Source organism: Hetaerina americana, unplaced genomic scaffold (assembly GCF_022747635.1).
Source record: "Hetaerina americana unplaced genomic scaffold, ioHetAmer1.1.p SCAF_220, whole genome shotgun sequence".
NCBI lineage: Eukaryota > Metazoa > Arthropoda > Insecta > Odonata > Calopterygidae > Hetaerina > Hetaerina americana.
Window position 1 is genome coordinate 148,483 of NW_027286787.1, and position 14,772 is coordinate 163,254.

At 42.8% G+C, this 14,772-nt stretch overlaps 1 protein-coding gene across 1 annotated transcript in view; it reads left to right on the top strand.

The window, feature by feature from the left end:
- Positions 1 to 1,914: 1,914 nt before the first annotated feature.
- The window catches only part of LOC139689361 (uncharacterized), a 29,793-nt gene continuing 16,935 nt past the window's right edge, over positions 1,915 to 14,772 (top strand). The window contains exons 1-5 of the mRNA XM_071586442.1: positions 1,915 to 2,121; positions 2,301 to 2,634; positions 8,763 to 8,883; positions 10,713 to 10,876; positions 13,537 to 13,712. Of these exons, the coding sequence (XP_071442543.1) occupies positions 1,915 to 2,121; positions 2,301 to 2,634; positions 8,763 to 8,883; positions 10,713 to 10,876; positions 13,537 to 13,712 (1,002 nt within the window). The remainder of the gene's footprint in view (positions 2,122 to 2,300; positions 2,635 to 8,762; positions 8,884 to 10,712; positions 10,877 to 13,536; positions 13,713 to 14,772) is intronic.

Consider the following 14,772-nt stretch of genomic DNA (forward strand, 5'->3'; position numbering starts at 1 on the left):
GAATAATGAAGGTGAAAAAGGCAAAATATTTTACCTTGATAAGAAAACTAAATGCATATGGGGTTGAGCCTATACATGTTTTGTGAAGTAAACGTCGACCCAGGTCACTTGTGCCCCATATATATGTAAGGGCAAACGTTAGAAAAATTATAACCTACGGAGAATCTTGAATATAGATACGTCGAAACAGTCCGTCGTCATATGGAGGTAGTTTTTAAGCGGTCCCAGGGCTAATTGCATTAACAATCCACATGAATACTTTTGCAGGCTATTTTATCAATCGTCTTCCTTCATTGCCATCAGGTAAAACTTATTTTTATTTTTTATCAAAATCACCATTATTTTCCTCCTGCTTGGAGTTTCGTAATGAAAATGGGGATAAATTTATTTTCATTTCTTCTTACATACCAGAGAATGTAAGATTATCCACTAAAAATAGAGAAATGTCCAGGTTAATCAGCTGAAGTTAACAAAATATACCGTTGCGCAACGTTTGAAAAATGTGGTGAAATTATTGTGTTTTTATCTTTTAGGGCTCTTTGATGCATTTTCAACCGTAGATACAACTTTTTTTCCTATGTTCACATGCTATTTTCGTCCTGTTTTCACGCAACGGTCTTTCTTTCCCGAGCTGCTGATGGCTTTTTTCAATCCGTCGCGGCTCCGTCCGGGAGGAATTGGGGAGTGCGGGGACATCCGCGAACCGCCATGGCGAAATGCTCAATCGCGCTGGCCCAGCGGAACACGGACGACGAGATGAATCGCCATCGGGCATTTCTCCGGGACAAACACGTCGCCCTGCCAACGAAACCCATCTCCGGCCGACTGACGCATGGAAAGATGCCTGGGTGGGCCATTTACAGGGGCGCCCGGGATATTCTTCGTCAGCCGACCGGAGGTGCGGCAATCCTTGACCATCGGAGTGCAGAACTTCAAGTGTTGTCACACAAGGAAGCAGTTTCCGTAAACATCCGCACGAGGGTAGTATGAGCAAGGACATCCTCACCATACCGTTCGCCAGCGAGGCCGCGGCATGACCCACGGCTACTAGGAGGCGGCAGGGGCGCCGCCGCGATAATTTCGGCGGACCTGAATGCTAAGCATCCAAGCTGGAATAAAATATGAAATCTTAACCTAAAAAAAGGAAAGCTGACAGGGGACGGCTTTTAATAAACAAGGACAATTAAGATTGTCAGTAACAGTGTCCAGTAACTTCCGGAGCACTCTGAGCATAGAGCGGTACAAAAAGTAGTCGCAGTGGTATTCAGGGGAGGCGACCGACAGCCGAGGTCATTTGCAGCATGTGGGATGGGTGGGAAAGGAAGAAGGAGAGAAACCAGGCGTCGGCATTAGCCTACTCTTGTCGAAAGGCGCCAAGAGGTCCGCCGTTTAACGTCCCATCCGACGGACGGCGTACTCACTCAACGTGCTCTCCACAAAGCACCTCAAGTACAGATCGAGACACCACTGAAAAATATTTGTTACCTTCAGGATTGGAAATCGGACCCTCTGGGTGGGAAGCCAGTACGTTAGCCACCGCACCATCCCGATCCCCGAGATGTGTTAAGGAAGGCAAAGAGCGCCCATTTCCCACGGTGAAACTTGGGCGAGGGGAAGGGAAGGATGGTGCCAAGAGCGTGAAGCGATACAAGAACAACATGGAGGACGGAGAAGGGACCCGTCGGGCCGAGAAGCGGCTTTGAAGAAAATTAAAAGACAAAGGAGAGACTCATAGGCGAGTAATGTCTTTAGGCGCTATGTACAGGTATGTGTGTTTCTCTCCGAGGTCGTAGTCCCGGATGGTCTGTAACAGCACATTTCCAGACGGTGCGAGGCGGTATTGAAATGACACGACTTGCGAGCGAACTAACTCCGCGACGGACGCGAGTTAATGCGCCGCTCGTGCGTCGCCCGATGACGTCGCTCAGTATCCGTAGGAGTGTTGAGAAGCCTTCGTCGGACCACCATCCAACGGTCCTCATCGCGGGGACAAGGGCGCCGAGTATTCCTCCAAGGGCAAAGAGGGGCTTGAGAGGGGTGGACCGAATTTCCTTCCGGAGATCCATCACCGGAGAGCTGGAGGCAATTGAGCCGACGACGAGCGAGATGGCTGACGGCATGGTGTGTCCGCTCGCACATTAACCGCTGCCATGGAGTCTGCGATGCTGAGCATAGAGGCTCTAGTTAATAGATGGAGCATCTGCGTGTGCCACTTCCTCCTCTGGTTCGAAGACTCGCCGTAATAACATCCATCGGCGCTGGCAGCGGAATAGGACGATAGTCCTCGGGCGCCGGCTCAGAGACCTGGACAGGGAAGTGAACAACGTCCTCCAGGAAGTTCTGGGCGATCATTGGGAGTCCCACTTGAAGGAGGGCACCGGCGAGGAGAGGGTCAACGAAGCATAGAAGGTGTGCAGAATACTGCGCTGCGGTGCATGCTGAGACGAGCCTTCTGCGACCTCGTGTCACACGTGCACCTTGACGGGATCTTGGATGACACTCGACCTCGAGCTTCACTGAGGACAGCGCAGGATTTCTTCGGAAAAGCAGCAGAGTCTGGCTTTGCTGTAGCTATTCGAAGAATCTCAGCGGTGCAAATCCGACCTTGGGATCGCCGCAAGCGCCCCATTGCTGGTGTTCTTCTCCCATCGGTCCTTCCGCCAATGAAGAAGCCCAGAAGATTCCGATGCCGCCGATCCACAGAGCCGAAATGAGAAAACAGAAGACGACAACTATATGTCTAAGAAGACGACAGGGACGCCACAGAACAGGAAAGGACGTCGCAAAGAAGAGAGAGAGGCCACCAGAAATACCAATTCCCTTCCTTCTCATATAGTATATTGGTCACTGACACTTCTATCTTCCATTACGCCCTTCGACTTTCCTTTGTCATTAATATTCCCTCGCCCAATCCTCCTTCCCTCTTCTCATTCCTCCTTCTCCCGCCCTCCTGTGCTGCGCGACTCCATTTCGAGATGGAACCGCACAGGTGTTTCGAAATACTTGCTTCTTTTTCTTTAAACTACCCTTTTGTCGTGAATAACATTTTCTTCCCAAAAGCGCGCCACAAATTTATCTCCTTCCTAATATTTATTCTACGCTACAACTCGCCGGCGCCCCTCGGCACACAGCCACTCACTACGATATCGCGCGCAGCTATTCAACGAGAAAATTGAATATATTTATCTTCCCGGCCGATGCGCCATTTTTTCCGGCCAATGTGAGAACGCGAAGGGTGCCCCAGGGATGAGAGGAGAGAAGTGGCGGGGAATGCGGGAGGGATACCACGTCGAGGGAAAGACTCGGAGAGAGGGGCAGGCGGAGAAACAAAAGAACTCGCGGTGCGCGCTTGTTTTTTTCCTCCTTCCCCCCACCCGCTCCCAGGGGTCGGGGGTTACGTACCTCAGTTCCATATCGGCCGCTGGGGAAATTGTAGGTAGGTGTGTATATATGAGGGAGGGAGGGACGTGTGAGGGGGCGAAGCGGGTATTCGGGGCAGATCAATAGGAAGGAATCGTCTCTAACTCAAGGCGCGATGCGATTGTCTTCTGATCTTCGGGGCGAGGGGAACCACGCGTCCGACCGAGATTCTTTTCCGAGCGGCGTCCGCTGAAGGGACACCACCCCGCTCCAATTCGGAGAACCGGAGTATACCGTCGGAGAACAAACCATGCCGCAATGGAATCTTTTGCGGTTCCACGCGTTCTGGAGTGTGTGTGCGCACGCACAAACAATGAGAGAATTCACTCGGGAAATGGACTAACGCGGTGGGTTCTGACGCGTCGATGAAATCGCATCTACCGCAGCATATCATGAAAATCGATGTGAAAAAAATGAAGCGTGTGATATGAAAGATACGGAGCCCCTTGATAACATATTTAATATAAACCATAAACAAAGTAATCAACCCGAGGGTCGGTTTGGTGGATGATGGTAGAGTTCACCCAGTACTAAGCCCGACGGTGTGTGAAATTCACACATCCAGGTAGGGGAGCCAGTTACTTTCCTTTTGCTGGTTATGGTTTCCCAGGAAGACCTGGTACCCGAAAAATCACATAGCTTGGGTGGAGCTATAGGTACCCAGAGTGCCTTGCCCGGGAATCAAGCATATATATATATATATATATATATATATATATAGATATATATATATATATATATATATATATATATATATATATATATATATATATATATCTTCGAAATGGAACGCTCTTCGGCGACGCACAAATATATAAAAACACAGATGTAGATTTTTAGAATATAGAGAAACAAAGAAAGGACACTCACAGTTTGTTATTTGACGTTTCGACAGCTTAGCTGTCGTCTTCAGAATCTGAAGACGACAGCCAAGCTGTCGAAACGTCAAATAACAAACTGTGAGTGTCCTTTCTTGGTGTCTCTATATTCTAAAAATCTACATCTGTGTTTATATATATATATATATATATATATATATATATATATATATATATATATATATATATGTATACATATAGAAACAGATATAAGGAAAAGGGATTGGAACACATATAAATGACGAACACAATAAAGGTGGGGAAGGCGGAATCGAACGGATCACAAGAGTAAAAATATTTCCTTGACCGGGACTCGAACACCGGATCTTTCCACTTGTCTTCAACAAACCGCTCCCGGTTAATACCCACTTCATCTACTTTTCCGGCCTCCATAGGATTTCTCCCAACAAACCCCTCTCTTCGCCCACCATACCAAGTACTTCCTCATTTGTTTTCTTCTCTGTTCATTTCACCTTCTCCATTCTTCTCCTAAACAACATTTCAAAAGCCTGCAGTCTACGTATATCCTCCTACGTCAATGACCATGTTTCTGCGCCGTACATAGCTACGCTCCATATCAAAGTTTTTACGAGTCATTTCTTAATATCCTTACTCAACGTTCCTGACATCAACTCCCTCCTCTTTGTAAAAGCCTCTTTGTCTGGTGCAATGTTACGCCTTATGCCCCTATTACTTTGACCGTGTTGGTTCAAAACATTTCCGAGATACATAAACTGTTCTACCTGCTCTAGTTCTTGCCCTCCTATTTTAATGATTAGCTTAGCCTTTTTCTTTCTAGAAAATCGCATAACCTTTGTTTTATTAATATTGATTCTCATCCCATACCTATCGCACTGAATATTCAACCCACTCAGTAATGCTTGCAGCCCCTTGGCTGACTGACAAACTAAGGCTTGGTCATCAGCAAACCTAACTGATTTTACGAATTCCCAGCCCACTTTCATTAGTACCTCCAGTTCTTCCCATGCCTCTTGAACCATTTCCTCTGCATACAGGTGGAACAGCAACGCTGATAACGGGCAACCCCTGCCTTACACCTCTTCCTAACGCTGCCCATCCACAATCCCCTTTTCCTACCCGCACATGAGCAGTCTGAGACATGTACAGGTTGCGGATTAGCCTCCTTTCCCTCCAATCTATTCCTATTTTCCGCAATATACTCATTAGTTTTTCCCAATTCACTCTATCAAATGCTTTTTCGAAATCTACGAAACAGGCAAATACCTCCTGGTTGTATTCTATATTCCTCCCAACTAATAAACTCATTATTACAATGGCATCATACGCACCTCTCCTTTTCCTAAACTCCAACTGATCATCCCCTAAGTAATCATTTGCCTTATTTTCTATCCTTTTGTTTCTGATCCTGAGAACAACTTTAGCTGCTTGGGATATCGAACTTATTGTCCTGTAGTCCTAACATGATGTAGCCTTAACCTTTTTCGCAAGAGGAGCTAACACTGATCTCACAAAGTCTTCTGGCCAGATTCCTTCCTCAAAAATATCACGAATCAGCCCATATAGCCTCTTCCTCCACCATTTTCCTAAACATTCCAATAGTTCCGCAGGGATGTTATCCACCCCCACAGCCTTATTTAGTCTCATCTCCCTGCCCTTTCTATCTCATTGTCTATTATGCCTGGAACTAAGCTATCTTCCTCTACGTCATTTTCTTTTTCAATGTCCAACTTTGTTGGTCTAAGTTCTTTACTGTACAGATCTTGTATATATTCCTTCCATCTCTCTTGGATCTTTCTTATGTAAATTATTATCTTACCCGCCTTATCTCTAACTGTTGGCATAGATCTCCCTTTATTACTTCCCGATAAAGATTTAACTTTGCTGTACAGCGCACCAATTTCACCCTTCCTCTGCAGACTTTCCATATCCTCGGACTGCGTCTTCCACCATGCTTCTTTTGCTTTATTTGTTGTGCCCTTAATTTATTTTTTAATTCTTTGTACTTCATTTTGCCTGACTCTGTATTTACATGCTTCCATTTTCTCCGCTCATCCATCTTTGTAATCATCTCATCCGTGATTCGTGGTTTCCTAGTCCTTTTAGCGTTAACGGTTCCAATAGTGTCTTTTGCGGCTATAGACAACCCTTTCTTGATACTTTCCCATTTTTCTTCGATAGTTCTTAGCTCTTTACCATCCTCCGTGATCTACCGCCTGTTTGTATTCCTTCCTTTTCAAACCATTTAATGCTTCTACATTCCATTTTCTGACTCGCCGCCCCTGCCTTATCTTTTTGAAACGGACGCTATACAAGATTTCTCTCGGGTTTCCCCCCGGGTCAGGTTGCAGTACACCGACGTTTCGACATCTTGAATACCATACGCCGGGAAAACCTGAGATCCTTCATCACGGTTGCTATATTTCATAACAACTAAATAGTGGTCATAGTCTGCATCCGCTCCTGGGAAGCCATGCGAATTTATCGCACTGTTCCTAAACCTGTGTCTAACCAGAATATAATCTAGCTGATGCCTCTCTGAGTCACTTGGCATTTTCCATGTATACCTGCGTCTTTTTTGGTGTCCAAACCAAGTGTTGGTGACGACTAACCCCTCTCTCCTGCAGAACTCAACTGCTTTCTCCCCGCGGTCATTCCTCGTACCTAAACCGTAGTCCCTCCCACACCACCCTCTCTTCCTTCGCTTACCATCGCATTCCAATCCCCCATCACTATTAAATGTGCCCCTAAAGGAACACACGCGATTATGTCCTCTTAATTGATCGTATATCCTATCCACCTCTTCTTACTTATATTTGCTCGGTGGCATATTTACCTGAATAATTACCAAGTTCGTCGGTTCTGCTTTAATCTCTACTAGTAGTATTCTATCCGTTTCCTGCTCTATGTTGACTACGCTTCTTCCTACCTCTTCATTAAAACTATGGCAACCCCTCGTTGGCTCTCGTCCCCGCCGCTGTATATTATTCTATAATTATCACTCCAGTAATCCCCGCTATCCTTCCATCTCACCTCGCATAGACCTAAAATATCTATATTTCCCCTTTCCATCTCTCGCTTAGCATTCTCCAATTTCCCTGTCCTCATAATTGTCCTAACATTCCACGTTCATATTCAAACTAATTTGGTCTTCTTTTCCTGCGTCTTCTGCCCTGCTGCTGATGGTTTTCACTTACAAAGGGTTTCGTGGGATGGCGACTGCGGAAGCCTTGCCTCCCCCGCTGCCGGGCACGACACACGGCCGATTGGGCCGAGCCCCGTGGTTGCCAGGACTCAAAATCTCTGTATAGTCCATCATGTAAATTTTGAGAATGATAATTGAGGTGGTTTCCCGTCGCCTTTCTCAATAGTGTTTTTAACGTGACACCATCACTTAGTGGCCGCCCCACTGGGATCAGACGCCATTGCAGCCGCCTCACTGAGGAAGAGGACTACCTGCGTGGGCTACCTTTCACCTTGCTCCGAACCTTTGACCTATCTGGCATGGGTGGCTCTACCAGGAGCAATTATTATTACTCCCGCCAGCACAGCTCTAGGGGTCATCGGAACGCACAAGCCCTTCCACCACGTCAAGATTGTAGTCCGTGGAGAGGAATATGGGATATACATATGAAATTTATCATTTAACTTTTTTTTCCAATCCAAATGCCTTTCTAAGGCCAATGTATTTCCCAAAATATTCCTGTATAGCCACTTATTTTGTATTGCACATTTTGTATTACATATTTTCTATTTCATATTGTCTATTACATATTTTGTATCAAAGCCTAAAATGAGCGCCAGTAATGTCCTTGGGCGGAAAACCGATGTATTGTTTGGTCGCAGGAAGCAGAATCGCTTGTGGAGTGGAAAAATCGCTCGGGTATGAGTCTGCGTTTGCGACTGGAATGCTAGCACGGCCCGGTTTCCATTTCGTTCCAGCTTACGACATTCCACTTTTGTGATCGTTGTGTAGCCAAATTGAGTGAATACAGGTATACCTCGAAAGCTCAGCTCTTCAATCTAACACTGAAGAACCAATGGAAAAGTGACGATTCTGAATCATGAGAAATGTCGACGAGTGAGGCATATATCAACATGTCGTGAACATTTCGTGCTCAAATTATCAACATCTCTTTCCTTTGCGTCGCAAATGCATCCAATAAATAAGTGTGTACTCTGTCTCCAAAAGTTTAAATCATCATCGACAGTCAAAAATCTTCACGCTTTTCAAAAGGCTTGAACTAATTCTGAAGCATGTATTTGATTTTGTTAACATTAGCGTTTATCGCTATATTTCTCCTGTAATAGCATTGAATATATTTGTTATTATTATTGTGATGCACTAAAAGATGAATAAGGAATCTAGTTATCGTCCTATGTTCCCTCATTGTCAGTGAGTGGTTTAATGTCGTTCTCCGAAGTGTACTTGCCGATCGGCCGTGTATTGGTCCCATGAATCATTCCCCTTTCCCTCTTTTGCAGTCGAGGGCAGCCGGGACTTCGACGCCACGCGCTCGTATTTGCTGAGAGAGGGAGCCGGAGGGAGCGGGAGTGTGTGGATCGGCCTGAGGAGGGCGCGGCCCGGAGGGGACTTCATGTGGATGTAAGTGCCGCCAAAGCCTATTTAGAGTCGATCGCTAGGGTATGCCGGAAAAAAAAATATAAAGTTGAAAGGGCGAGGGCATGCAGACTCTTTTAAACTTCATTTTTTGTGTGCAAGACACGTAAACATAATCGCTATATCTTGGTTTAAAAGAGGAGTGTCGAAAATGGTATCACGTCCGCGCATAACCTGAAACTGCATTACCCACGTTTCATATTCATCGTCTCGTAACCTACTTTATATAAACGAGCGATAGATATCTCCAGGGTCAAAACCTCTTTGCAGGGACCTCAACTATATGTCCTTACGGCTCATTTCCTCCGCAACTGAAGCCATGATCGGTATCATCCTCGTATTCTATGCAGAAAATCTACTTTTCCTTACAAAATTGGCCTGGAGAATTTTTCTCCCAGGTGGAGAAATACGGAACTAGGCCATTTAGTAGGGAGCTATAAAATGTGCCGTCATCTACCGTACCTTAATGTGAATTCTTTTGGGAGATGTCGTGATAATCAAATATTGTAATAATGAACAGTCAGTTTTCAGTTACCAGAGTGCAAGGGAGTCGAAGGAAGTTAAAGATTTTATCTTCGTCGACTCACTTACAGATGGTAAGGATTTCATATAATACTCATTTATTCACTTTTCGATAAAATGGCATTGATGTTCACCTAAAATGTACTGCATTAAAGCGGACATAAGAAGTAGCCTATTTGTTCAAACAAATAGAATCCAAAACGTAACAAACAGAAGAACTTATTGATTTATATCCAACAACATAGTGATGAACCAATGTTTTGTTAAAATATAATAGCAAAGGTCAATGTCACCAATAACAATGCAAATCTTGGTGCTCATTAATTATTTCATCGGTATTAATGAGTTAATTCGAGTATTGTATCGTAATGCCCTTTTTCGCGAGCGTATAATTCGTTAGAATAGTGGCCACACTCGATTTAAATTTGACTTGCGCATCTCCTAAATACGCCACCTTCAATGCGGAGGACCCATTTTACATTTGTATTTAATTACTTCTTCAATGTGTCCTTAACTTCACTGATTTGACGGATGTGACGGGAACGATGCGAATTTAAAAAAGCAGCAACCCGTCGAGAAATTATAATTGGTTCATCATCATTGGTCACCTCTTCATTAATAGTAGACTTTGGATGGCCCCTAACATTGAATTTGGCAAACGACTGTTTGATCTTCAATTTTAATTCTGAACGCTTCTTTAAAAATACATTGAAAGCATATGATTTAAACTATGATATATTAGGGCGTATTAATTGAAATGCATCAACTGTACTCAGTATACAAGGAAAACAAAATAAGGTTGGAGTGGATGGGGAAAGGGAAGGGCAACTTCATGTAGTTGTTCAAAATAATTAACTTTTTCTTTAGGTTCGGCCTGAAAATTCTATGAATATCATTTAATATTTCCGGTGTCAAAGTGTTAGTAAACTTCTCTGTATTCACTTTATTCCACCGCTGCATTAGCATTTTTTACAGGGCACACCCACTCGCGGAATGACACACTGCAAAACCAAGACTATAAATCTCGTGAAAGTGTGTTGCTTGGTGAAGCGGGATATTTGGCGAGGGCAAATTGCTTTGGTGTGGCCATCAAGAGGATTGAAGGGATTGTGGGCTTTAAAACGTGCGCACAAATGCGGAACCGTGCTATTCCGCAGTGGAGAGCCATAAAAGAACGTACTCGCCCTCGACGGTTATGCATGCTCGGCCGGAGCATCGCGTGATTGCCCCCCTCTCCCCCGACGTCCCTCCCCCCACCCTAATTCCAACCCGCTTTTCTTTCTCCTATTCAGCAATTCACATCCGATGGGGATGGAGGGCGGCTATTGGCTCGAGAGCCCCCCCTCGCACTCCTCGCCGCCCCTCTGCGTGGCGCTCGACCCCTCGGCCGATTTCCGGTGGAGGGCCAAGGGCTGCGGCCCCGAGTCCACCGCCACCTTCCTCTGCCAACTGCCAGGTGAGTGGGCGCCATTCCCTACCTGCTGGCGTGTCTGTGGCTCGGGGCGAAAGGCGTGAACCTATGAACGCATGTATGCAACATCATCTTCCCAAAGGGTTTGTTTGCCTATTCTCTAAATAAATATCCAACAGCCCGAGCTCCTTTATATTTTCTTTTCTGTCGCATCGGAAGAGGTTTGTTTCCTCATCATATGGGGATCAGTAAGCTTCAAAGGCTATTGATTAATTTTTTACCAACATTCTCAGCAATAAAATTTGCCTATTGTTGCTTTCGGCCGGAGCCGTAGTCGACGCCAAGCGGTCTCGAAAGAAACGCGTTACTATCCCAGTCTTATCCATGAGGCCATTGACATTGCTAAATATCCTGCAAATTTCAACAGGGGAGGAGATGGTTACCAAATCCACAGCACGTGGAAATCCGACTAATCAGAGAGCAGCAATACCAGCAAGCCGCCTATGTAATGGCGGCCTAAATCGCATCGCCTTTAGAAAGTAAAGTGACTCAATTTCTGTGACTCATGACCCAGTTATATTTACAGCAACCTCACACCAAGATTAGATTATAATATTTACCTTTTTGCTTTTCTTCTGCTTACTTTTCATATTTTCGGCACTGCATGATTAATATAAATTTTCTCCCTCTCAAATATTTTCCAATTTCCTCCTGTTAAGTAAAGTCTAAGTTTGCTTTTATTTCTAAATGCATATTTGGGGTTCATGGGAAATGTGTATGAAAAAGGATATACTGTGTATACTATACCAGTATATACTATACTAGTGATCCCATTCAATGGCTGGTGTTGGACAAAGTTTTCTGTGGTGTGGTGAAGTATTATCTCCCATTTTTCCGAAATTCCAATACTACATGCTGATCACTGGAAAATGCAAAGAGAAAGCAATTTCCTTTCCTTCACTGAAGTTCTGGGATGCTAATGGGAGAATTCAGCAGGAATATTTTAGTATGTGTATTCCAAACTAATATGTAAAAAATATTCTGCTCAAGCCTTAATAGTAAATAAATTTTATTGCAATACTCAGGTGAAATGTTTACAAAGTTTACAAAAATGAAATAGTTCATTTGGGAATGACCCTTGAATGTCCCAAAATGTTAAATGGATGGCTTCCTGAATCATGTCTTTGAGGATGCAAATCCTATGAAAGAGGCAATTAACAGTTTGGAAAACTATCTCTTATGGGTCTACTATAGAAAACCATCTCCTGCATAATGTACACCCAAAAACTTATTTTTAAATCACAGGTTGTGACTCAAAAAGTGGCAGTTACTTCCATTATTTCTTAGGTATCTTGTAAATAAATTCATAGCTTTGAGAATGGATTCCTGGTTCAGGCATGGGGAATTATTTTGGCACATGCATCTCCACCAAAGAAGTTATTGCGTGTGTAGTTGTTTCCAGTTGGGCTAGAAGTTACATGAGAAGGGCATACTGTAGAGGAGATGTGGACAAGAATACTTCTCCATATTCATCATTTTGGGAGACATTCTTGGGGAGAAAAAAACTGACAGGAAGAAAATAGAGCCTAAAATATCTTGCTTTCATTAAAATTAATCCTCTGCGGGACTGATCAACCAACAGCTAATCGCAACAAGTTGGATTAGAGAACCAATAAGTCCAACCACTAATAGGTGCCAGGCCCTGTATATATGGAACCCAAAAACAATGTTATATGACTCATGATCTAGACCTGACTAGAATGCTGGCAAAAATCTTGCCATACAAGCAGTGGAAACCCAAAAATATGTAGTAAAATATAAATCTTAATGAAGAATTAGGTTTCTTTGTCTATTTGGTATGATTTCTTGTTAATGAAAAGAAATAATAAATTATCTGGCATTACTAAGCATAGTAATGTTTCGTAGTATATAATGGCATAAAATACTTGTAATTAGTTTCTCAAGTTCATATACCCTTTCTAGTCCTACTGTCATTCATGGCCAATGTCCCTATAGTAATAGTAATTATCCCTCACTTTGCCCTTTTCTCTATAATTATTTTAGACTTTTTACTTTTTTCTTTGACTGCAATTTTTAGGTTTCCTTGTTTATTTGTTGGGTTAAATTAATTCAACTATCAGATTGTGTCAACTAAAAAAAATTAGTGCTTTCCTAAGCATTTATTAATAGCAGTACATCTAAAAGTGGATTAAAATATTCATTTTCAATGACGTCGCCAATGGTGTTACCATCACCCTATAACACAAAACTAATAAGATATAATAAAATAACTTTGCAGACATAGCGCAATGTCCAATTTGTTAAGGTTAGTTAAATGATTGGAGAGAGGTGGTTGGTTGTGCCTTGTTTCCTACTTGAGATTCCACAGAGAATAAATTCTGAAACCAACCGATTTTATCAATGTCAATAAAGTTCAACCGAGCCATTATTTTGAAGGTGCATTAAAAATTTAAGTTGATTCCAACTTTGAATAAATAGAAAGGTAAGTATTATCTAAATCCCATTAAAAACATTGTAAATAATGTGAATTTCAACAGAATGAAAAAGTTAGAATTGCATATCTTTTGCTGGGTTGAGCCATGTTAACAATGCTGCGGAATTCTCTTTCTTGAGTAACTTTCTTTGTCAAGAAATATTTTGTGCACTTCATGAGGTGAACTAATTGTATTTTGTTTGCCTTTAAGTTCCACTGTGGGTTGGAAGGGGAGAGGGTGGGTGCCTTCCATCGCTCCCACCATCCTCCGCGCCCCCGATGTCCTGGCTGACAATCTTGTACTTACCGGATCAAGGGGCTCTCGACTTGACCGCAGACTGTGTATCCAAAGGGCAGAGACAACTGGCCTGCAAAAAAGGAACTACGGTATGAACTCTACCATTAACAACTTAGCTTCTACACTCATATTGATTGCACGAATGGTCAAGGAGCATTTTTCAACTGAATGAAATCAAGTAACCAAAGATTGCGCGCCGATGAAAAAGCCATGCAGTTTTGAACAAGTTCTGAATATTAAATCCTTAAATAGCGATCTTAACAGAAGGAAACTACACACACTTTCAATTTACGAGTACTTATGAAACGTAGAACTGAAACTAGTTCTGTTTAATATTTAAACTAGCTGACCTGGTAAATTTCGTATCAACTTAAAATCAATGAACAGTTTAGTTAAACCATACACAAATCAGCAACGGCAGACCCAACTTTAATCATAGTGACTTTTTATAATAATATAAGGAAAAAAAATTAAATTGCAACTACAAAAAAGTATTGTAATGGCTTGTCAGAAAGACATTTTCTTTATGCAATATATATATATATATATACATATAAATATATATAAATATACACACACATATATATATATATATATATATATATATATATATATATATATATATATATATATATATATATATATATATATACTATATAGCTACAAAATAAATATTTTGTGATTCCTAACACAATAAAAAATTCAGTACCCTACTCTACATCAGAACCATCTTCATCCCTGAGTACTTTCTTCCTCCCTTCATCCCATCCAACACCCCTATCCTGTTCCTTCCTTTCCTTGTTTGCCTAACATTCTCCCCCTGTACAGTCTTCAACATCCCACTGCCGGCCAATACCCCCTTCATCCACTTTTCCTGCCTCCATAGGATTACTCCCAACAAACCCCTCTCTTCGTCCACCATACCAAGTACTTCCTCATTTGTTTTCTTCTCTGTCCATTTCACCTTCTCCATTCTTCTCCACGCCCACATTTCAAAAGCCTCCAATCTACGTCTATCCTCCTGCTTCTATGACCACGCTTCCGTGCCATACATACCTACACTCCAAATCAAGGTTTTTACAAGTCTTTTCTTAATATCCTTACTCAACGTTCCTGACATCAACTCCCTCCTCTTTGTAAAAGCCTCTT